Source organism: Watersipora subatra, chromosome 5 (genome assembly GCF_963576615.1).
Source record: "Watersipora subatra chromosome 5, tzWatSuba1.1, whole genome shotgun sequence".
NCBI lineage: Eukaryota > Metazoa > Bryozoa > Gymnolaemata > Cheilostomatida > Watersiporidae > Watersipora > Watersipora subatra.
This window is the reverse complement of record NC_088712.1, coordinates 62681303-62707209: the sequence shown is the minus strand read 5'-3', so window position 1 is coordinate 62707209 and position 25907 is coordinate 62681303. Positions and strand designations below refer to the sequence as shown.

At 36.5% G+C, this 25907-nt stretch overlaps 1 protein-coding gene across 1 annotated transcript in view; it reads right to left on the bottom strand.

Annotated features, from left to right (window-relative positions):
• LOC137397030 (Bardet-Biedl syndrome 1 protein-like) overlaps positions 1 to 25907 on the bottom strand; it is a 31322-nt gene that overhangs the window by 5092 nt on the left and 323 nt on the right. Inside the window, exons 2-10 of the mRNA XM_068083314.1 lie at positions 24426 to 24592; positions 23813 to 23902; positions 23101 to 23272; positions 21588 to 21696; positions 19452 to 19583; positions 17562 to 17668; positions 15169 to 15289; positions 5127 to 5355; positions 68 to 229 (exon numbers count right to left, since the gene is read on the bottom strand). Coding sequence (XP_067939415.1) covers positions 68 to 229; positions 5127 to 5355; positions 15169 to 15289; positions 17562 to 17668; positions 19452 to 19583; positions 21588 to 21696; positions 23101 to 23272; positions 23813 to 23902; positions 24426 to 24592 — 1289 coding nt within the window. The remainder of the gene's footprint in view (positions 1 to 67; positions 230 to 5126; positions 5356 to 15168; positions 15290 to 17561; positions 17669 to 19451; positions 19584 to 21587; positions 21697 to 23100; positions 23273 to 23812; positions 23903 to 24425; positions 24593 to 25907) is intronic.

The following is a 25907-nucleotide window of genomic DNA, read 5'->3' as shown; positions in this document are numbered from 1 at the left end:
GCTAATAATAGCCTGTGAACTTAAAGTCAAAGCAGCTGAAAGTGAATGGGTTGAGGCAGCGTCATACCCGTTCCATTCTCTCGCTCTCTAATAGTCTGATCCACAAACAGCTTGGTTTTCTTGGGAACATCTAGTTTGAGCGCTTGCCCAGCTGGTGGACCAGCAGCTAGGATATCCTTCTCATCAAATGTAGCTGTTCTCTTCAGAATCTTGACGAGTAGTCCACCGCCTGTGTAACAAACAGTCTTAAGCAATCCGCCCAGCAAAGACTTTGGATGGCATCTGCATTAATAATAACGTACATATTCGTCTTTAGTGAAATTTCTTTTGCACCTCATGCGTTGATTCTGTTGTTTCAAAACATTTATTTACTTATATGAGACTGGTACAAACTGAACGATGAATGACATTTCACTCACTGATTTGTTTAAAAAAAACTTTGTATCGACCTTCCTGGTCTGCCTTTTCAGCAATGCTACACTCAAGCTCTGCTACCCAGACCTTTTTACTGCTTCCTTTGAGATCTATATGCATAAATCTCCAAGTCTGCCGTTCAGTGTGTCCAGCTATAGCTATTATAATCTAGAAATAAAATATTCGCTTTGTGCTGGATTTGATCTCGGAACCTCTAGATACACCAGGCGATAACCTAACCAATTAAGCTACGCCGAGATGAAATGAATTATTTAGGTGATATGAGTCGGTGTCAGTTAAAATACGAATAGTGACTCTGCGCTACGCACCGTCACTAAAGCTTACTCTCCCGGCTCTTATTAGTAAGTTTAGCAATACGGATCGTAGCTTACTAAAATTAGTCATTGGCAATGTGCCAGGCTAATGGCAAGTGGCAGGCAACTACATTACCTGCCACTGTTTATAAGCTGTGTTTTTAGTACTCGTGCAATGCCAAGCAGTCAGCTAGTCGTTCATATAACCCGCATAGACAAGAATGTACGGACTGGAATGCTTTCATACCTTTTAATGTTGCTATGGTTAGGGAAATTTTAAACAAACTAAAATAAAAAATGTGATGCATTAGGTTATGACATTTTTTACATTTATTTCACTAATATGACTAATAACAATATACAGAGATATAAAAAAACTTGAGATTGTTAGCAATACACAAGACGGGAGTAAGTTTGAAAACAAAACATGTTGCTCTTTTTTCTTTGTTTTATTTAAATTGTTGTATGACATGAAAATTTTTTTTCTATTTGAAGTGTAGTTAATGCCAATAAAGTTATATATATAATATATATAAAACATCTACAACTGTATCAGTAAAAGATTTTGTTTATCGAACCAATATTGGGATATATTACACAAGGATCTACAGAAACATTATATATAAAAAACTAAAATTATCAAATGCATAAAATCTTTAGCTAACCTAGTTGATGGCTGGCTGCACAGCCGGATTAACTACATAAACAGCCGGATAACTACATTAAACATCTTATTAAGGATAATAATCTATATTTACTATTGACCTGCTTTTACTGCTAGTAGCTTCATGAGAAGATAACTCTTGATTAAAACTAAATTGTATGATAACCAATACGACTATGTGTGTAGGCTTGAACAGTTTCAGATCTTTAATATTACTTAGCAAAATAAGTCTACAAGCACAACTGAAATTCTAACAAGTAATTTCATTGGCCAATATATTCAAACATAGGAATTATCTACAACAGCGAGTACAACAAAAAGTGAAGACAACTGCTGTTTAACCGGTGAAGACTACTGCGGTTCAACGGAGAGCAAAACAAAAGCTGAAATCTTTTGCCGACATTATCTATTATTTATAGATGAGCGGGTACATCGATGACTATGTTTGTATTGTGATGGCTTGTTAAACAAATCGTTATAACACCTTTTCACTAATAATTCCAGCGATACAGATGCTACCTTACTTACAAACATTTGTGTTACGAACGAAAGATACAAGCGGTGTTATGCGTTAATTCTAACTTTTATTATTTTGTGCATACATCAATGAATATGGTAAGGCTGCTAGTAATAGTGGAAGTGCAAAAAAGCAAGTCGATCATTTCATTTGAAACGAAATTGGCACTAATAAAAAGGCATCTTTATGGAGCACAATGTCTTATTATTATTTAGTATTCTTTAAATGCAGTACAAACCAATACAGGTTACTTATACAACCCTTAAAATACTTCCTAATCCTTAAACATGCATTCTGTACAAATAACGAGCTGAAACAACTTAAGAGCAAATTCGCTTAACAAACAGCCGTTTGGAACGTATCGTAAGTTGGAGAGCATCTGTTGCTGGTAAATTTGGATATTGGCTATGTCATTATTACATCAGATGGCTATCACAAAGAATAAGCTTATTATATACTTATAGCCAACAACTACCTTTACTAGTGTCAGCGACAGATTATTATTATATAAATGTTACATAACTATTACATAATAGCTATTCAGATTGATATTCCTAGGAAAGGAGCAGGCACTAACAAGATGCTGACTCCTTGATGCTGACACCATTGATGAGTCCATAATAATCAAAAGATAACATGTCAGCCTTTTTTTTATTAGTATATATTTACGAGTCCAGAAGGCTAGTTCCCACTTTATCGCCACATTTCGGAGTTGTGCTATCAGCGATTATTTGTCGACTATGTGCACTGTAAACCTATGGCATTGTCGAAGCAACGCGAATGCATCGAATAAAGTTGAAGCTGCCAAACTTTCCTGATAGTACATCGAACATCCACGACAGCCTGTGCACAACTTTGGTGATGGTGCTTGGTTGTCACGGATTACTTGATCTAGATCTTCTTTCAAGGCAAATGCTGCGGGACTCATATTTTATCAGTTTCATGAGCGATTTCTTACCAGCAAATGACTTGTTCTCGTGAGTAATATTAGGCTGTCTTAATCAAAGTTCTATATAATCCTCAGAAAAATAAAAATGAGTTGTGAACGATACAATTCTAACACTATCAGGTGCTTCAAGCCAGCTAACATGTTAGTCATCTATATAATAATAATAGAAGGAATTAACGCTCTGCTGCTCCATGAAGACATGTTCCTTGCTTAAGATGATGTTCTCCGTCATGTTAAGAGTTTTAAAAAGCAAGTAAACTTTGCCCTATCACACTTACTTCAAAGCTGATACACACTGAGGGTGAAATGAGAGACACTTCAGAACGCTAGTGCGAGCTGCACTATTAATATAGACGTTCTGCCAAGTGCAATCTTTTGTCCTTGATATCGATATATATCATTTTATAGTACGGCGCTCTTAGTATAAATTGAATATTTTTTTAGTGTACATGTTTTACGAATACATTGTTAACGCAACTGCATTTATTAATGGCTTCAGGGTCTAAAAGCTGCAGACACTTTAGTTTTTAATTACTGACCGCCAATAAAAATGTTGATATATAATATTTCAGAAGTACTCGATATCTATATTAGTATGTAAGTCCCAAACTTAGTTATTCATTGTATGCGCATGTTATTCCGCATGTTATTCCGCATGTTATTCCGTGTAAACTATGTTCCGTGTATTCCGTGTAAACGCTATGTTTCCCCATGATTGGCCGATTTCAACCAAACATCACACACACATATGCTCCATCTGTTACACAAGGCTAATCAAATATTTGTTTTCAGAACTCTGTCTCCTACCTAATAATCAGCCACTTAAACAGCCACCTGCTGGATATCTGATGGACAATGAAAGGAATTCTGAGCCTTACCAAGCTTCCTGCTAGTTTACTAGAAACTAAACTATAATCTCTATGAACTCAATACTTTTATGGACCTTACCTCATTAATAATAGACATGTGTGAATAGATGTGATAATAGACATGTGATAATAGACATGTGATAATAGACATGTGATAATAGACATGTGATAATAGACATGTGATAATAGACACGTGATAATAGACACGTGATAATAGACACGTGATAATAGACACGTGATAATAGACACGTGATAATAGCCACGTGATAATAGACACGTGATAATAGACACGTGATAATAGACACGTGATAATAGACACGTGATAATAGACACGTGATAATAGACACGTGATAATAGACACGTGATAATAGACACGTGATAATAGACACGTGATAATAGACACGTGATAATAGACACGTCATAATAGACACGTGATAATAGACATGTGATAATAGCCATGTGATAATAGACATGTGATAATAGACATGTGATAATAGACATGTGATAATAGACATGTGATAATAGACACGTGATAATAGACACGTGATAATAGACACGTGATAATAGCCACGTGATAATAGACATGTGATAATGGACATGTGATAATAGCCATGTGATAATAGACATGTGATAATAGACATGTGATAATAGACACGTGATAATAGACATGTGATAATAGACACGTGATAATAGACACGTGATAATAGACACGTGATAATAGACACGTGATAATAGACACGTGATAATAGACACGTCATAATAGACATGTGATAATAGACATGTGATAATAGCCATGTGATAATAGACATGTGATAATAGACATGTGATAATAGACATGTGATAATAGACATGTGATAATAGACATGTGATAATAGACATGTGATAATAGACACGTCATAATAGACACGTGATAATAGACACGTGATAATAGACACGTGATAATAGACACGTGATAATAGACACGTGATAATAGACACGTGATAATAGACACGTCATAATAGACATGTGATAATAGAGATGTGATAATAGCCATGTGATAATAGACATGTGATAATAGACATGTGATAATAGACATGTGATAATAGACACATGATAATAGACACGTGATAATAGACACGTGATAATAGACACGTGATAATAGCCATGTGATAATAGACATGTGATAATAGACATGTGATAATAGACATGTGATAATAGACACGTGATAATAGACACGTGATAATAGACACGTGATAATAGACACGTGATAATAGCCACGTGATAATAGACACGTGATAATAGACACGTGATAATAGACACGTGATAATAGACATGTGATAATAGACATGTGTGGGAAAGTTGCTACACAACAACCCATAGCACAGATTCTTTATTAATAACAAACAAAGAATGGACTAACCTTTCATAACTAAAACCAGAGTGCCATCTTCCCGACCGAACTTGCCAAACAAGATGGAGGACACAACGTCAGGAGTAGAGATTTTATTGACAAGAAACTTCTCTTTATAAATACAGACTGTCTTATTAGAGAGGCCAACAACAGCTGCCTTGAAGCCTCTCTGCTTGTGATCCATGACGCCGACAGCAGTGATGTCCGCTGGCAGCTGGATTGACCACAGCTTTTTGCCCTGGTTGATACACAATGTTGGATGAAAAAGATGAAACGCTAATAATTAAAATGAATGACATGATGAAGTACCGAATCATTGCTTAAAAGAACACTTCAATTCACACTATACCGGATTTCTTCGACTAAACGTTGCAAAAAGTATCCTTGAGTGAATTGTATAACAAAATTAGAGTAAAAGTGTTCATCGAGTTATTCGAAACTGTCAAGTTATCTGACCCTGGTATCTCACATAAAACATACGGTTGAACTATTTTCATTATATCTGTAAATATAAACCATCATGTCCCAATGCATGTGGAATCACAGCTATACAAATGGTAAACCACTACAGTATAATAAAATAAACAAATATAAATATTAAATTATGAAATAAATATAAATAGTAAATATGGCTACTCACTCGAGAAAACTACTATATAATAATAATAAACATTGGATAGCAGCCTAATCTGAGGGATATACATTAATGCCTTAGCAGGCTGAGATATCATACATGTATAATGTGAAGCCTATTTAATTAATTTCAAATATGGAACTAATATAATACTAATGACACACAGTATAATGGGATAAAAGACAGACAAGCTGTTGGTGTCTAATTCTATGTAGTTCATAGAATTAATCTATATGATATCCAATCTTTACTTGCAAATCAATCATCAGGAGCCCATTTAAAACATTATCATAACAAATGCGATAAACAGGTGATTACTGACTTAAAGTACATATAGTTTCTCGTTTAACTCGGTCTGAAACTTTGATGTATATAGAAGAAGGTTTAGCAAACTCGCTGTCACTGTGGCTATTTTCCTCAATATCAACACAGGCCTCGGTTGTCTTCCTACGGTGTAATACGCTGTCACTGTGGCTATTTTCTTTAATATCAACACAGGTCTCAGTTGTCTTCCTACGGTGTAAAACATTCTTATTTTATTCAGCTTTATATAGCCACTTTTTTCTCTGCAGCATCTTTTAGTATGAACATCAGAACACCTTTTTAACAATTTTCAATAGCATTTTTTTAAATCTCCATCTCAGTTTGCATTAACTAAAACATATTAGCCAGATATGGTTATTATATATTTCGATGATGTAGCTTTTAGAGTTTTTAAGAAAAACCGTAAACTTTGGAGCTAAAAATGGACTTCAATACGCCATAAAAACGGCTGCTATAACGTCATACATGTACAGTGTTTCTAAAGAGTATACTCATCGCTCATTAAAATGCTTTAAAATCTTCAGGTCAGATTGTAAACCAATTTTGGACGAACCTAGACAATGGAGAGTGTAGTTCTGATGATTATGACGATTGATCTTCTCGGGTGCACTGTCACTAAAACTGTGACAGCCACTACAGCAACGACAAAAAGGTTAATTGTTATTAATGTAACCGAGTAATTATTAGTACTATTTTGTGGACACTTTCTAACTGATCACTTTCTATTATGAGTTCATAAAGATCAAAGATTGTTAAAGGGGAAGTCAAATAATAGCGGCATTTAATCAAAGGGTAGTGCAGTGTTTATTAACTGTTCTTTTATAGTAGCATTTAAATAGAGGTTTTACGTTAGTTGAAGACATTTATAGCAGTCAAATAAAGACGTTTATTGCTTTGAGAAACGAAGATGAAAAATACAACGAAAATTCTTAGCATGTAGACGGAAGAGAACAACTTCCTTTTAGTACAGCTGATGCATCAGGTGCGGTGCTTTTTGTGACAAGCTGTTGTTTTGCTCGCCCCGCTCAACAGGGGCCAACTCCGCAAAAACAACAGTTTGTCAAGACAGGCTAGCAAAACTAGTGTTTGTATGGCTAACATATTAGGCTCGTTCCTCCAGACTAACCAATCTCTTGAAATATACAAAGGCCTATTGTAAATCAATGAATGAAAAGAGAAACTCATAGATTATAAGCAATGCTGATGCAGTACGAATACAACAAAATGCAGGCTCCGACGAGAAGGTTTATGATAACTGCAGTCTTAACTGCCCTTTGCGTAGTCATTATATTACTGTACGGTAACAGAAATGTTAGTGACGATTTGATTCTGAGCGCATTCACTCAAAAGAATGGTACTGAAATGTGTGATAACAGCAAGAAGTTTGTCAAGCTTATAGTGAGTATAGATGAAAGAGGACTGTCACTAAGAGAGAAGTTTCACTTCAGAGGATGTGAATATTCTAACTGTGTCTTCAAACACTGTCTGAATAATATTAGCCTCGCTTCACAGGCAGATGCTCTGGTATTCTCTCCTAACTCTACACAGCTATCACTACTGCAGGAACTCCCTGCTAGCGTGAGACAGCGTCAGCTATGGTTTGTATTCAGTATGGAGTCACCGGCTTACCCTCACAACAGATTCAACAAAATCATCAACGCGTTCAATGGAAGTATAACCTACTCTCGAGATTCAGTTCCTGTCCAGTTTCCTTACGGGTACACAGAAAAGATTATTTCCAACCATTCAGGGGATAAAAACTATGCTGAAGATAAGTTAAGAGGGGCGTATACATACGTCTCCAACTGTGGCTCTCAAGGATATGACAGATTAGAGTTAATCAAAAGACTGTCTGCCTATATAGAAGTTGCCATATTTGGGGAATGTACGCATCAGCAACCATGTCCAAGGAAAGGTGACATCGAGTGCGAAGCTAAAGTGCACTCCCAGTACCGATTCTACTTAGCATTTGAAAATTCCTTATGCAAAGACTATATAACAGAAAAATTTTGGAAAACTTTCGAAAATGAAGGAAATTTCATTCCTGTAGCTTTAGGAGGTTTATCTGTACAAGAATACACTGATGTGGCTCCACCTGATTCATTTATTCATGTGTACAACTTCTCCTCAGTAGAAACACTAGGGAAATACCTCAAGCACCTGATGACAGATGACAATGCCTACAACAGGTACTTCACATGGCGCCATAATTACAAGGTGACTAGAAAGACAAACATGCAATCAATTTGCAAAGTTTGTGAAAGCGTCAACTATCCAGAGGCACTGAAGTCAGCACAGAACCGACCATTTGCTGACATGTGGAATAGTAAAGAAAACTGCAGAAGCCTGTAATTATTCTAGAGTTGGGATGTGCTGAGGTACATAAATATATTTTTATCTGTAACATTCTAAGCTCTGGTTCCTTCTTTTTATTTCTTAAATCAGTGATGGAAACAAAAATGAACAAATTGGAATATTAGCAAATAGTTATGATATTCGAACAATCTCTTGCTTGTATGATACGCCAAGGAACCCTAGTAGCATAATATCTCTTTTAAATGAATCACATTTGAATTAAAGATAATTTGGTTACTCTGGTAAATCTGTATATGTTTGAGCTAAAATTACCAAAAAAGCAATCAGAAAGCACGCAAGTTTTTAAAGCCCTTTAGCTTGTGTAGATCGCAAGTTTTCCACAGTATTTAGAGTTATGAAATCTCCTACAAAATGCTAGCACTTCTGTGAAACAACTTAAAAGCAACTTATGGGCAGCCATTTTGAGAAAATCTTCACTTTGTTAACTTGATTCGCCAGAGGAAACGTGTGACTGGCCTACACTTATACTAGTCGCTTCCAACTTGCTGATGCACTACATGCACTAGTATTTAGAATGAAATGACAAAGAGCTTGCAAGACTACGGAAACAATAATAGATTTAAGCAGACCCGGAGATATATAAAGCCAATTTGCTAATGAAAGAAAGACATCTGAAAGAATGAAATTGATTTTGTGGCTGACATTAGCGATGACCGGATAGCCTAGAGCAGAAGGTCTGAATCTCAACCCCTGCCCCATTGTCATGATTAGCTAGCTAAATTTTAACCGATATGGTATGAAATGGAATCCAAATGAGAGTAATTCAATTTATAAAAAAAACTAAGAAAGTAATGTAACACAGTTAAAAGCTACAAAACATTTTAAATTCTTAAAAACAAATGCTAGAAAATATACAATTTATGCTGTCATCGTAGAAATCGATTTGTATCACTCATAAAAACAAACAATTCTGCTCCAATTCGAAGGTTCCAGTGTTCTTTGTATGAAATAGGGCTGATGCACAAACTAGCTTCACAACGTTGTTTTTTTCAGATATAATACTTTACATGAAAAAGGATTTTTGCTAAATTTTCTAAAAAAATTTACTGGAAGGAATTTTGCCAAAATTTCTAAGCAAATTTTCAAACAAATTGTTCAAGGATGGCATCAAAGAGTGGACAAACCTACAATGTTAAATTCGTTGACCAGTAAAAAATTCATTGACTAGTGTTTGGGTTGTAGTGAGTCATAACTTATGTTTTCAAAATTGAATGTTTACTGTATACATAACCGACTTTTAACGGTTCGCACCAGCTACCAGAACCACCAGAAGTTGTGTTACCAGCTACCAGGTAAGTATTTGAGAAAGTGCTTGTTTTGAGTGCTGATATAAAGAGTTTTTACTGCCTTCTTCTTGCAGTCAGCTGAGGCAATTAAGACTGTCTATAGTGTATGATGTTAGTGGCTAGTGTATGATGGCACTATGATGGAATAACTGATCTCCACTCCACCCGCTTACTCAGTCAAGACTGGTCGGTTTTATAGCAAACCTTACTAAAACCATATATTTTTAAACTTATTATAGTCAGGCAGCAAACTATCTAGTCGACTAACTAAAGTATAATGCTGTGCGAATCACACTATAACTATGTCACTTTCTGTTGTCGGGGGCTTTTTACGACCTTTGTACAAGATAGCCCAATATTTCATACAAAATCAAACATCACTAATATGATTAAGGGTAGAATTTAAACAACATAACCCTTTGTCAAACATTTAAAGTTTATTGCATAGAGTTTTCTACCAATATGAACATATCTCTATTGCCACAGTTCAAAAGTGAGCAAAACGCCATTGTAGTTGAATTTTGGTTTTTCTTCCATCAAACTTTTTAAAATACTATCAGCGTAGAACGTGTGAGACCTCCACCTTTTACTAATACTAAAACATGAGAACATGCTGTGCGTATATGCGTATATTGCACACACTGCACTAGTTTTTAGCATTTCAAAATATGATCACAAAAAGGCACGCCAAGGGAGGCAAATCTCCAATTGGTTCAGGCATTAATACAAGAATAAAGAAATTACACGCCAAATCCAATTTTCAAGATTCCCCGGTCAGACTACGTGCAAACCTGAAGCACACTGAGAAAGTACTGCCTAAGACATTGCACGAAGCCTTTCTGTTCACCCCAATGATGCTTCAAACTATATTCATCATGAAAGAAAGGTTCCATTTAAAACTCTTTCACATAAAATTAACCTCTACTCACTCTATGCGTGGCATGAACAACAGCCCAGTCTGTAATCAAAATGTGACAGGTTACAGACGCTTTTCAGCTTTTTACATACAACATACTCATTTCCTGCTGTGGAAAATCATTACTGTTAATTAGTTGTTAGATAAAAAGAAGCGGCGAAACTGCCACTGGCAAGACATCAGCGTATATTATATGTACAGGATATGAATGGCTAACAGTTACGATATAACAAGGACGCCATATAACGCGGAATTAGGCATGTCCTCTTTTATTTCTTCAAGTAAGAGAAGGCTGGTAAATATGAAAAAACTTTGCTAACAGCTTACGGACGGCGAAATATTTGCATTCGCGCTTAACACTTGAAATGAGTTGTGACTAGAAGTAGTTGAATGGCTCCGCAAACATGGCATATCTCAAGAGAATTGAGCAGATTGACATTTCTCCTTGCCATCATTGATACCAACAGTGATCTTCGGAAGAAGGTAATAAAATGACTAGTAGTGGAGAAGCAGCCCAGAACTACATTTATCTTTCACTCTTATTTATATAAATATCTAAAATAAAGTAAGACCAGATTCTAGGCCAGAATTTTATGCTAAGTTTGATGATATAGTTTCTACACCTATAACTGGTCACATTTAGAAGTTCTACGACGATTTTATTTCGAAAGAGGACAACTCCTAAAATTTCAGAAAATCCCCATTCTCCTGCTTGGAATTACTATGAGATAGTTTTTCACATTTTAGAGTTAAAAAAGCGTGGATGATGAGGAGCGTGTCTTCTATTGTGTGGAAAATTGTGGGGATACCTTGGTTAGGGTTCTTCAGAACCGTATCCATGAAGCTGACAAGTTTGCTATAGAAACTGCAGTAGTAGTGTTTGACCAAGCTATATATTTTAAAGCACAAACTATTCGCTTCCTCAACCCCATTATGATGTCAAGACTTGTCTCTAGATTAAGAGATTTCCACACAGTGATGGCTTTCCTTGGTGTGATAGGCCAAAGGTATGGTGATGATGGGTGGGCCAAAATAATCACAGAATCGCAATGTATCGCTGAAGGAAGCCTGAAAGGGGTGATCAATGGTCATAGTTACAATAGGTCCATCATGGCACACAAACTCTGCATGGAAGCACTGTATGACCTATTGTTGGATGAATTCGCTGAAAGTCTTGAATTCTCTAGTGCCCTTGACTCTCTTAGTTTGGACGTTAGTAGAACTGTTTTCGATCACACTGAATGTTATCAATCTGAACTCGCCCACATGAATCAGGCATTCCAATATTTTATAGTCACCTCTTCAATAGGCAACCCCACATTTAGATTCTGGGTAGAGTATATTGAAATGGTGACACAGCTGCTAAGTTTTATCCGAGCCACATGGGAATCTGATTGAAACCTCCATGTCAACTAACTACAACGACTCTTGCCATGGTTTTTTGCATATGACCACTCCAACTATGCAAGGTATGGCACACTTTACTATATGGAGATGATGCAGCTGGCAAAGACTCACCCTCTAACTTACCAAGCAATGGCAGATCACCATGATTATTCTACCTTTCAATATGAGCATCACCGCCCATTCTCCAGCGTTACCTGTGATATGGCAATAGAACAGACCATCAATCGTGATTCTATATCACAAGGAGGTTTCATTGGATTCACAAAAACCCAATTTGCCTCACAGAAATGGACCATGGCTCATCCACAAAGGACAGCTGTGCACACAAAAATAAAGAAGCTTCTAGAATTGGACTCCACTAGCTCAGACAAGCACAGCTTGTCAGAATCAGCATGGAAAGCTGATGAAGACACAATATGTCTCATCAAAGAAATTATATCAGCTCGAACCAACCCATTCAAGCACAAAAGTAAAAACCTTGTATCTATCGTCAGTGGAGTGGAGGCTTCAACTAACATTGCCTAAGATTTACAAAATGCAAGATAGATCAGAGAAAAGCAGTTTCAAGATTTTGTCACCAAACGGATGACAACTAAAGAAGTAGAATTCAATGCGCCACTAAAGGCAAACAACCTGAAAGGTTTTGCTAGGAGTCAAAGTGCTAAAAAAACTTCTAGTAAGAAAAGTCTACAGTGTACAGGAGGGATCTTTGATCGTCTTGTTGTAATCAGCCAGCAGAGGAACATCGATCTTAGAAAAGTACTTTCTTATTCCCTTGGCAATGTAAGCTGGAGCCTGGCAAATGAGGATGGATTGATGATGAAGACAGCTAAGTCTACCCTTATGACAGCATTGGAGAAAAAGCTAGAGCCACATCCAACATTTTACACAAAATTTGAAAACCTTCCAAAATTTGATGCTGTGGTCATCGATGGAATGGCTGAGATTCAAGCTTTGAAACCCTCCTCAACATTTGGAATGGTTGCTAGTGTCCTATTGAAAATGCTAGCATCAATCGCTACATCATATTGTTCTTCTCGGGTGGATTTTGTCCGTGATAGCAATCCTGAGGGGAGCATCAAATCAACATAATGATGCATCGTGAATTGAAAGGTAGTCAAAAGGTGACAATTTTTGGACTAAATCAAATGGTACCAAAATGGTCAGACTTCCTGGCAGAGGGTGCTAACAAAGAAACTTTGGTGACTCTCTTGAGTAAGGAGTGGAGCAGTGCACAGATCAAACAGGATCTTGATATATACATAGCATTTTCTTCCAAGTGCAACAAGATCAGTTTTCAAATGAATGGGAAAACTAGTAATAAATATATAGTGAGTCTAGCATTAGATCATGAGGAAGCTGACACAAGAATGATAGCGCATATAAAGTTCATCATGGAAGACAAAGGATCGGAATGTACAGTGATGATAAAGTGTCAAGATACAGATGTGTTTAGGATTTGTATATCTTTGGTACATGAGCTTCCATCAGATCAATTGTACTACTTTTGTGGAAAGAAAAAACGAATGCGATACATACACATTGGAAATGTATTAGGTATTCTAACACCGCCCTACTGACAGGCCCTTCTGGGACTACATGCACTCAGCGGTTGTGATAGTATCAGCGCATTTTATTCAAAAGGAAAGAATCTTTTCTGAATTTGCTCAAGCAGAACCCTGAGTTTATCAACGTATTAAGCTCTTTGGGCTTGGAGTTTGAGGTAGATGATGATACTCAGCACTCTATAGAGAAACTCATATGCAGGCTTTATTATATTGACACAACTGAAAAGGTCAATGAAGCAAGATATTTGGTTTATTGCTCTCCCTCAAGGATTTCCCAAGCTAACCTTCCTCCAACCCAAGATGAACTGAGGCTGCATGTAATGAGAGCTGGTTACCAAGCAGCCATATGGCATAGAGCTGCGCAGCCAACAATTGATCCTCCCCTACCCACTAATCATGGCTGGACTTTGTCTAATGGCAATTTCAAAATCACATGGATGACACAGAACTCAGCGCCTTCTGATGTGAGGAAAGACATGTTTTGTGGATGTAAGACAGGTTGTTCATCCAATAGATGCCAGTGTCAGAAGGCTGGACTCAAATGTACAGATATGTGTCAGTGCAAGGATTGTGGAAACAAGACTGGTGTTGAAGAAGAGAATACAGATTCTGATGAGGATGCTGGTGAAGGTAGTTTATTATACATCACATATCAGGTTATGTCTTTGAAAGTTTGCAGAATATTTCCACTCATGATACCTTTCCCTGATACAAGACAGGAAAAAAGATTTTACATCTTGGTCAAATCTTTAAACAGCTGTGACAGTTTTTGACAGATTTTTCCTTCTTGTAGATGTGTAGGAGATAACACACAGTCACGGTACTACATCAGACCGAGAGACAGACAAATTATGTAATCCATTATATTATATAATATCGTGTATAATTTCAAATCTATGCAAGTTGGAAAGATATAAATATTAAATCTGAAATATACTACAAATTCTGATTTTGATTGATGTGTTGCAACCTCTTTGCTTTCCCCAAATGATAAACTGGCGAAATTTGAAATTATATCTTTAAATTCATGTATTACATAAAATCAAATACATTATAAAAATGTTGTGGCCAGTTGAGAGAATCGTCAATTACATACTCAAAACAAGCTCCAAAGTCTGGTCCAAAAACAAATGGAATTGGGTGGTATTCACAATCATATTTAATACATACTTCAAGTTACGCATATAACTTACATAATAATATTATTATGTAATATAAATTCAAATCCATGAATTTTTGAAATTTCATGATATTTGAAATCAGCTACAAATTTTGATCTAGTTTCCTGCATCACAGCCCCGCTCTGTACTGGTTGAACTTGTAAATTATAAAAATTATATTAAGTTATTGTATTATGTAATACATTATAATTAGTCTGGTGGCTAGTTTAGAGGTATAAAAATTAAATATTCAGAATCAGCATAAAATTCTGGTCTAGAACATTATTTCAGCATATTATCCATCCTAATATAAAATAAATCACTTTTTTGAGCACTTTATGATAGGCTGCTTATCCACTATAGAAAGAGGTGTGGTTTACCTTTGTCGAGTAGCTTCGAAGAGTGTTGTCCATGCATCCAACAACTATATTTTTCCCGATGCGAGACATGGCAACAGGGTGAGAGTTCACTTCAATTCCTTTCTCCACAGATTTCATTCCCCTGCGAAAAGGAAACAATGACACCTTGGTAATTGTGGCCAACGTAAAACATATAGAGATAGAGAGGACAATCCCAAAATGTGATCAAAGATTTTCATAAAAAACATCTAGAGATCAATCTTCTGTTCTATAAATACAGTGATTCCTCACTACTCCGCAATTCATCCTTCACGGCCTCAGTCATGCGCGAGATAAGAAATATTTGTTAAAAAAGTAAAAGTTAAAGAAAATAAATTGCAATATAAAGTAAAAAAGAAATATATAAAATACATAAATCTCTCTCATACTCTGGCCCAGTGTAATCCCTCCATGAGCATTTTTGTGCTAGCAGTCGTCGCGGTTCCCATTTTTCTGTTCCGTTTTGTGGAAAAGTGCAATGTGCTTATGACATCCTTCATCTCACTTTTTAAACGTTTTTGACTTTTAAAATTATCTAATGAGCTCAAAAAAGAAGAAAATGTTTAAGATCTATAAAATAATGAATAAAATTGGCTTTTATTTTGCGAATTTTAACTTATAGTGGGAGTGCTGGTCCCGATTATCGTACAAAAAGCAGGGAATTACTGGAGTAAGGACACGAGTCTCATTCATTTAATTACACTGTCCCAGTCTTGATGGTTACCCAATGGAAATACTTCGCAACTTGCAAGAGCCATAAAACTGATTTTTTGCCTGCTGTTAAAGCTGAAAATTAATCTTGGAAAGAGAATATGTCAAAACTTTGTTCGTGATGTACATGATGTATATATGATTGCATGATACATATGAGATGTATGATGTATATATAGAGTGAGATGTACTGTATATATAAAATATGTTTAATGTATATGTAAGAAGCGCACGAAATTCATTCATCATTAATTTATGTTCGAATAACTTTTTATTGGAAATCATCAAAAAAATGATGTCTTTCGTTACATGACAAAAAAAGAAATGGCACAAATTAGAAATTATTGAGTTTATTAACTTATGAAAATTATTAACAAACATGTTTTAAAAGGTAATCTAATAGTATTGGGAAGAGTCGAGATAGTGTATTGAAGATAGAAGTAACAAAAAGTTCATAAACTGGAACATATGATGTGGATGTGGCAAGTTGGTGTCACAGAATAGGCAATGGTGTTTGTCACGTGTGTGGAAGAATGAATACAACTATTCTGGGCATAGTTTACACAAGAGTTTAAAATCTGCAACACAAATGCAGACAACCAAATGAGCAAGTGAGGGATAAAGCATATGTTCCCATAAATTCGTTCAGAATTCCTCCGTCGCTGAAGGTGATGTAACCTAGTGTCGGCTACATGAAAATAAATTTGTTTTAAGGCTATAAGTACTAATCCGAAGTACTTAAGGCTATGCTGACACAAACACAAAAAAAAACAACTGACTGATAATTTCACACCGCTGTGCAGGCAGGATTTACTGTCTAGCCAAAAGAAACAGACAGCGTGTATTGTGCGTGTATTGTGCGTGTATTGTGCGTGTCTAGCACTGGTAGTAGATAAGTCACTAAGTGCCTTTAAATAAACTAGTACGGGCGGGTAACAGCATTGGTAAGAATGTGGCCCATGGAGAGGTGTCTCTAAACAGAAACCAAATCTCTGTCATACACATCTGAATTATTGCGTTTAAACTTTGATTTTTTCAATGGACCTAAGGCTGGTTCACACTAACACGGTATGTCAGTGTTAATCCCACAATGCATTGGTGATCGTCTGTAATAGCATTGTTCACATTCACAAACCTTTGATATCGGTGAGTAGTCCGGACATAGCGTTCTCATTACACAATGAGAACACAATGTCCGGCTGCAGTTGCTATGTTACTGCTATGGCTGTAACATAGCTGCTATGACTATGTTACAGCAGGACCAGTATTATTATTATTATTCGTCGCTAACACGATGAAATACTAGTCCTACAGCAACTATCACAAAGGGAAATAGAGATCAAGCAATCAACGACTGCCAATCACCTTTGCGGGCGGATGGACATTCCAGAGACGGTTGTAGATGGCGAAATATCAAGTTTGACAGCTGCAAATATTGACCACCTTTCCGCGTAACATCGGGTATGTCATCAGTTTACGGCGCACATATCGGATGAAAAATCGCAGAGAGGACAACTCCTATGTAAAACAATGCAGTGCGAACCAGCCTAAAAATGTTGGGCAGCAACAACTATTCAAGGCAGGCTACTGTTGGAACAGTGTGCTACGCTCATTTTATAAAAACACTCTCTCATTAAATAACAAAATAAATCAGTTAAACAAACCTTTTCAAAGTATAGATGCAGCCATTTCTGCAGGAGAATATAATTCTGTACTCCACATCAAAGAGCCCATTGACAGACAGGAACACAGGCACATCCGGTACTTGCAGCTGAAGGGTAAAACACAACAACATGAATGTATCTTGTAACCATGACTCTGGCAGGAGTGATAATTATACAAGCTTAAGTTTTAAGAGCCCTCATTTTAAAGAAATAAATTATTTCAAAACACAAAAATGATTGCTTCTACTAAAAGAACAGATTACTTTTTATATTTTAAAAAATCTTAAAAATTTATAAGAAAAATGCCAATTTAAAACCGTGTGAGTACATATGCAAGTGCATGTGTACATGTGCATCTTAAGATGCATGAAAATGTATGCTGTGAAAAGATAACCTTCTTTTTGCACACAATTGCTTTGCTCCTTTTCTTTTATAGTTGAAACCTAAAAAAACAGGAGGAAGATGACCCAAGGCTGTTGTTACTATGGGTGCAAGGAAACAACAAACCACTCTCACCAAGAAGCTTTGAGTTTGCTATCATAACAAAAAAGGAAAGCGATGCTTCCTCACAGCTGGTACAAAAGATAATAAAAAGGTTTCGAATCTCTGTTGTTGCAAAAACATTTTATCCTGACGTTTGAAAAAGAAAGCGGAGTTATTAGTCACATGTTTATTTAAATGTTACTGAAAAGTAAATTCCAAAAGAGATAAAAATGATAGGAAACATCTGAAAACTTTACCATCTACAAGAGGCTCTATAATAAACCACTCATCAAACTTAACCCGCTAAAAATTACACAAAGTTTCTCATCTACTAAGACAATCACTAAAGCGGTAAGAAATATTCTGATCATTTTCTTTGCTGCCATTCTAAAAAACTCGCTAATATAGTGTATGATGCCAGTATGGTGTTCCTATGTCTACGAGTGGGCTATACTAACTGTAGTATACCTGGCATGCATGTTGCCTGAGACCTGTAAGCAGCGGGTGATGATTTGATTAGACTTTTAAGAAGAAGTCAAAGGCAGATGTATGAACTCTGCCTAAGATTTTAGTTTGCATTCCTTGCTAGGAACATAGTCAGTATGATTGCTAACTCCTTACTTTAATGTTCTTACTTTTCTCCGTGTTAAGAATAAACACAAGTTTATTTTAGTTTAGGTCTTGGTAGCAAATAGTTCAGAAACTGCCAACTTACATTCAGCAATAAAATTTCAAATTATACACACTACCCGCATACCAGCTCTGGCAGCTCAGTTCTAAGTGTTTGAATATGCAACACTAGACTTATGCTCAGCCCCACAGAGCTGACAGCTTTAAACCACTTTTTTCAGCTGAAATCTCAGACTTCCCTAGCTTAATTTCACACAGCTGTATTCTATCCGCCCAAATCCACCAGAAACTCACAGAATTAATAGAAATCCCAAAACTGAGTCTATGACACCCTTGAAATGCTACTATAATAAATGACAAAGAGAGACCATTTTGTTACATCAAATTGCCTGAATGAAATATATCAATTACCATAGTAAACTCATCTCACCAGCGACAATAAGTGATATTCTCTAATAGAGTGGAGATTTTTAAAAAACTTGGTGCCGATGCGGTCTGTCACCCTGATCAACCTGAACTCGCAGTGTGTACGCTAACTGCATCCAAAAATTTAGATTTAAATACCATAGCAGAATAAATCGTTGTCCTTGCCAAGTTTGCTAGAAACCACCTACATAGCACTTGTCTCCTCACCGAGTATAACACAGCAGCCTTATCAATGATGAATATCCCTCATTTCCATGGAAGCTATTTTTGCTAGATTTAGATATCTATTTCTGAATAAAATGCTCAATAAAGATAACAATAAAATAGAGTATACCGGAAGAAGTTACATACTTCTGCAAGAACTGTGAAAGCCTCTGGATCCAGTATTATGATATGTCTGTTTTCAGTGCCAATCACTAGACATCTAATTGCATCTTCATCCGTCATAGACTTTTGCAGGGTGTCTATGCATGTGATCACCGTCTAAAAACATGCAATCTATGCCCTGATGACTTGTAATTGCTCTCTATTTGCAAACTACAAGCTATTTGCAAAAAGAGGGCAAACAACTTTTTGCAGTCGAACAAAATCTTTTTGTACAAATAACCATTTGTAGTTGCTCTCTCTCTCTCCTTGCAGGAGGAAGTGACTTCATAAGATACAAGGTTAACTAAAACAATATCATCCAGGCTTTATTGTTTTTCTAAACTTTGTCCCCTTCCTCTTTTTGGCTTTTCCCATTTCGAGGTCACCACTGCAAATGGTATATCCGGGCACAGAATAAACTGTGACCATTTGCGCATGGGATTTGGCACAGGTGCAATTGTGGCTGGATGCCCTTCATAACACCACCAATGGTCCTTCTGTGACGGGATCCACTGACCTACTGATTATATGCTCTAACGATTGAACTACTGCTGTTCCGAAACTAATCTTGCAATAATATATATAATATAGGTCCAATGAGGTTTGCTAAATAAATAACTTCTAATATTTCACCACTTCAAAGCAAACCTTAAAGGTTGACTTGCAACAATATTAACATTACAGTTATTTGGTATCTAAAGATCCATCATGTCTTACTCTGTTGTGTTGTAGGTGCCAAATGTGTGGAAATGTGATTACAAGCTCTTAGAAGCTCAAAAACGAAAAGCCGCCGTAGATTGGAATCTGTTTATTTCGATGACGTAGTCATTACAGTTTGGTTATCATCTTGTCACTTGATGTTCTCACGTGAATTGAAAGGCCAATAAAAGGCTCAATATAAAACTTCTCGTAGCACTAGTTTATGACAAACACTTCGAGTTTTACCGAAGACCCCGTATCAAATATGCTTGATATCAGATAGTCGCTACTTTACAGTTTTGTTTCGGCTTGGTCTAATCGTCTAGTCGTAATCTGATCATGTGACCCATACTTTGTGAATAATTTCTGCAGCATTTTTCAATTATCACAGGTGAGCAACAGGCTCGTCATGTTTATCAGACAATGATATGTACTCCTTCGAGCTAAGGTTGAAAAGTAAAATGAATTTTTATGGTAGGTTATAAACTACCAGTGCCGGAAGTGACAGCATTACAATGACAATAAAATAGACGCGTAAGAACAATAGACATGGTTTTACTGAATGCGTGAAGTATATTTGTCAAAAAATTTCAACCAATGAGGTTGCGTGAAAGTTTAAACAGAAGCCATCTGGTACAACTACGTCCCATTTGAGCAGTTTTGGAAAGAGATTCCCATCTACAGCGGTTTTGTGATGGGTGTGATTAACTGTTCGTTTTTGAGCTTTTAAGAGCTTGTAATCACATTTCCACATATTTTGCACCTACAACACAGCAGAGTAAGACATGGTGAATCTTTTGATACCAAATAACTGTGATGTGAATGTTGTTGCAAGTTAACCTTTAAAGAAGCTTGAAGAAAGCGTAAGAAAGTAATACCAAGAGAAAAATATATTCAATCTTCTGAAGCAAGATCAATATCAGGCAATCAATTACAAAGAGATGAAAATGATAGGAAAAGACAACTCCCATCACGCAATCCGCAGACCTTTGCAGACTATGTATTTCATACCTAGTGTTTCGCAAGTGCACAGGCTACACCACGATGGAGAGTTTATCGTATGGAACCTAAATTACAGTTAATCAATAACTAATCCGTAATATAAAATTATAATATAAATATTTCAGTCATCTCTTCCCAACAATACAGTACAATGATGATAAGGTGTTTCTAGAGACTGTACCGGTGGTGGAGGAGAGAGTTCACCATGTAAACTGTGTGCTGCTAAGCATTTAAAATAAACTGTCTTCTCAGCCTAAATGCAGACAATCAGTTGGGGCAACAGTGTGCTACACGTTCACTTAGCCCTCTTACAGCGGGTCACTGTCGGCGGAGTCATGTCAGCGGGTCACTCGCTGACATGAGATGAGGAAGATTATGACTATCTACATCACCGCAGACAAGACAACTAAAGGTACCCACCAAACGCTTGAGGGAGCCATACTTGTGAACTTGAGCAAATGACTCCAACTCTCTTGGATCTAATGTGAGGAACTTGAGAGACCTAGATGTCAGCTCTGCACCTTGTTGCCTGCAAAAGACTTAAATATTTGACAATGAAAGCATTTTCCATTGGAGTTGTCTCCTTAATTACTCCTGTTAATATCCCATCAAGTAGAAGTTTATGAAACTGAATATAAGCGATACGTTCATCACTAAAATGATAACTCTCTACTTTACGCTAAATGCCATTCAAAATTTAAAATTAGGCAGTCGTTGATGCCAATAAGAAGTTATGTCCACATACAAAGCTTGCTTCATGAATGCCTAGTTTTAGCACCAGTCTAAACTCAGTTTATCTCATGTTCAGTCGGAGTGAAGGTCAACACAATGATTGGCAATTTAAAACAAATGACTCCCTATCATCAACAGAACAAACATTCACAATTGCAACATTTAATGGAGAATATACACTACACAAAAATTACGATTCAATAGACCCGGCTACGATATTTAATGACAGAGCAAGTTAAACTTCTTGCATGTTCTATTAAGTGTTGATAGACTATGAAAATAAGAGCAGTGTACTTGCTACGTTACAGGCAACTGTTGATAAGAATACTTCAAAACTTTTGGAATGTTTAACATTCAACTCAATTCAGCAAATATGATGTAACCTCGCCCACATAAGTCAAGTTAAATCGTCCCTTTTGCATTGTACAACAGGCGAGTGCTTACTAGCTCGACGTTTGCTCTGACGTCCCGTCATTTTTCCATTAGCACCGTACAGTCAAGCTGATAATCCCCTCTCCATATGAATTTTTCAGCACACGACGTAAAAATTGAAAACCCTTTTACTACACTTTAAGTTATTTCCAGCATACGATGTCCAGATTTTATAAAAAGAATATTGAGGTATGATAAATAGAAGTAAATAGCTGGCAGAACTTGAAGAAACATAAAATAAAAAATACCATTAAATTTATTTGAAACTGTATCTAATGTAAGTGTATAGTGGAAGTTATAGTAACTTATTCTTGGTATGTTTATCACTTACTCTACCACTCATCCTACATATTGATCAGTCTGCACTTGAGTTCTAACGTTTTTAAGGTAATGTAACGAAAACATATTTTTTATTAATTATGACTTTATTGTGTGAGTTTTCAAATAATAATTTTTGGTACAGCTTTTTACATAGTCATACAGCATAATTATATGAAATTATTTAAAGTATTGATATTGTTTTCAACTTTGGAATGAATAGAATAAAACACTAGAGGGCCTTATGAGAATATTTCCTCCAACATAAAACAGCTTCAATGTATAAGAAATAGGAACTGATTAATTGTGGATGTTGAGGTTGATCTATAAATTTGATGTGGTTCTGCGGTAAAGTGGGCTTGACACGCACATACAGGTTGACAGGTGTGCTTGACAGACACATACAGGTTGACAGGTGCGCTTGACAGGCACATACAGGGAAATGCGTTACCTCAACTCTTCGAGCATTTCATGGAGCACACCGATGTCTATCTTCTCTTCTCTAGCCTGTCTCCACAAGTCCTCCTCCACAGGGTTAACATCGAGGGCAGGTACAGTAAACTTGAAGAAAGGTCTCATGTTCTTATAAACAAAGATATTCGGTCCTGAGGCTACGGCAATAGCTGTGGAATACACAGAAAAGCTCTGCCATACAAAAGCTGAACAGACGACATAAAATTTATACAACATTGGAAATACTGCAAAGGGTTCTCTCTTTTAGCCATTTTCAGGTAACTCACTCCATTTAATACGTTTCTCAAGCATAGAAGTAACGGTTTATGAGAGTGCATAAAGAAGTGACAGGAGAAATATGCATAATGTCTAGTATTTAACGCTGTCCATAAGTATCGCTTGAACTCTCTCTATTTTAGTAGCGTTGTCGTAAGAACAAAGGAAATAGCATTGCCGTGTGTAAACCCGGTATAAAATAAAGTCTAAAGATCAACAATTTAGCTTTTGCCACTGTATACAGTCATCAAGAGTACATGCATGTTGAGATTATACAGTCGAACAAAAAATTTATAAAAAACTTACTCTCTTAAAAGCCCAATACCCGTGACGCATTTGGGACAGGCATCATGGACAAATGAATGATAACTGATCTAATATTAGACTTAATTTCAGTTGTGCCGTAACATTTCTGTGTCTATGCTTTCACCTACCTGGTGTTCGTGGCTGATTTGTGTCTAGATAAAAGGAGACAACTCCGGTAGGCAAATCTATTAGGGTGTTCTCTGTAATTAGATTCGTCCCTGCAAAAAGAAGAAAAATGGTCAACCAGGAGCTGATGGCGAATGGAACTAATTCCATCAAAACATGCTATGTGATACAGGGCCTACAAAACAAATCTACATACTTGCATATACTGACACACGGTACAGATATACATTCCTGTGGGAAATTAAGTATTTTAAAAATGTGATTTAAGACGCACAATCTGAGAAAATCATAAACGTCCCTGTGAGTGGACAACTTCCGTAACTCTAATAATGGTCAATGATATGCAAATGTCAAATGTTTTATATATTTAGCAAGGTGTTTTCGAGGAATAATAATAATAAATTCTCAAACGTAAACAAAAATATACTACCAAAAATGATTGGGCCTACCAAGAGGGATTGTCGGTGATGTGACAAGGAAAGTTAATGTATCTCATCAACAAATATACATGGAAATAGTTATAGCACTACTATTAAAATATAGCGGCAAGAGGTCAAGGTTGACTTTGGATAAGCTAATGAAAATACGTTAGGTCAAAAACAACTTGCAGCCAACCTTTAAATACTTTAAGCTTCATATCCTGCGCTCCAGTGCCAAGATGAGCGACAACCAGTTTCATATCTCCATCAGCATGAATATCACTGAAAGTCATGCATTGAGTGAAGGTGTACAGGTTGGCCATGGGGTCATAAAATGCCTCAAGCCACTTGCCCTCTCCATCACTGCAAATTCACACAATCACCATAACACACAGCTTTATAAAATTCTGTAAACAATAATAGAAGGCTAAGAGTTTATTACCAACATTCTGGTCAGCGAGGATGAGGAGTGTAAACCAGAGAGGAACAGGTTTGTAAACCGGAGAAAATCAGGTTTGTAAACCGGAGAGGATCAGGCTTATAAACCAGAAAGGGTGTCTTAGACAAGGTTTGTATTTTTCCAGGTGTAAAGGAAGTCAGCTAAGTAAACTCTTGCAGAACAGCCAGCCATATAGCTATAGTTAACCTTTTCTTACGGTCACATAATAAAGAAACAAAGTGTAAGCAAACATAAGGTTTCCATCTAGTACCAGTCAGTTTGTATGAGTTGAACAAGTTAAGCTCTCTTCACCCAGACTTACGGGTGAACAATCACTGCTAATATAGATACAGTCAAACATGGATAACTCGTCCACGGATAGCTCGAACACATGGTTAATTCGAACATTTCCTTTGGTCCGTTCCCACGTAATGATAAATTGCTATAGATAACTCGAACTCAACACTGTTAATTCGAACTGTTTTTTTGCCCAACGGCTTCGAAACGGTTGTTATCGCTTTAGAAAATCACTTTTTTCAAAGCCATAGAGGTAAACTTCATCTTTTCGTAATTCATAAGCGTCGTTATTACCACCATCGGCAAAATATTTTTGTCAACGACTTTTCTAAGTTTGGTGAAATTTGATTTATACTGCGATACGATGAATAGCACGGGCTAGCCGGGTCACGCGCGCAAGGATTTTCGCCACGCACATACAAAACAAAAATCGCATGTTGTTTTGTATGTGCGTGGCGAAAATCCTTGAGTGCGTGACCCGGCTAGCCCGTGATGAATAGTTTTCCGACGTTGATTCCGTGTTGAATCAACGTCAGAATGTTGAGTGTTTAAAACGTCTTAAAAATTGTTGTAATTAAACGTATACGTTGTCTGAGCTACAAAAAACTATTCATCGTTTGACCTAAACACAGAATACGTGTGTACATTCAATAAGTATCTATTAAAAAAGCGTGAGTGATATAGAATGTACCGTAAAACCTCGTAAAACTTCTAATTGAACTGCCTCGGAGTGTTGCTCTCAACGAATCCCAGGTAAAGTAAGGTAATCTGCATAAACTTCAAGAAAAAACGGCAAAATTGATCGCGGGTAAAACCCCAAAAGAAAAAAATGTATTTTCTTTTGAGCATTTCAACAACGATCAAGTTTTGCCAATGTCAATCTGAAAAACGTCCTGGCAATAACATCACCTCAAACAACAAACCAATCTCAAGTGATAGAAA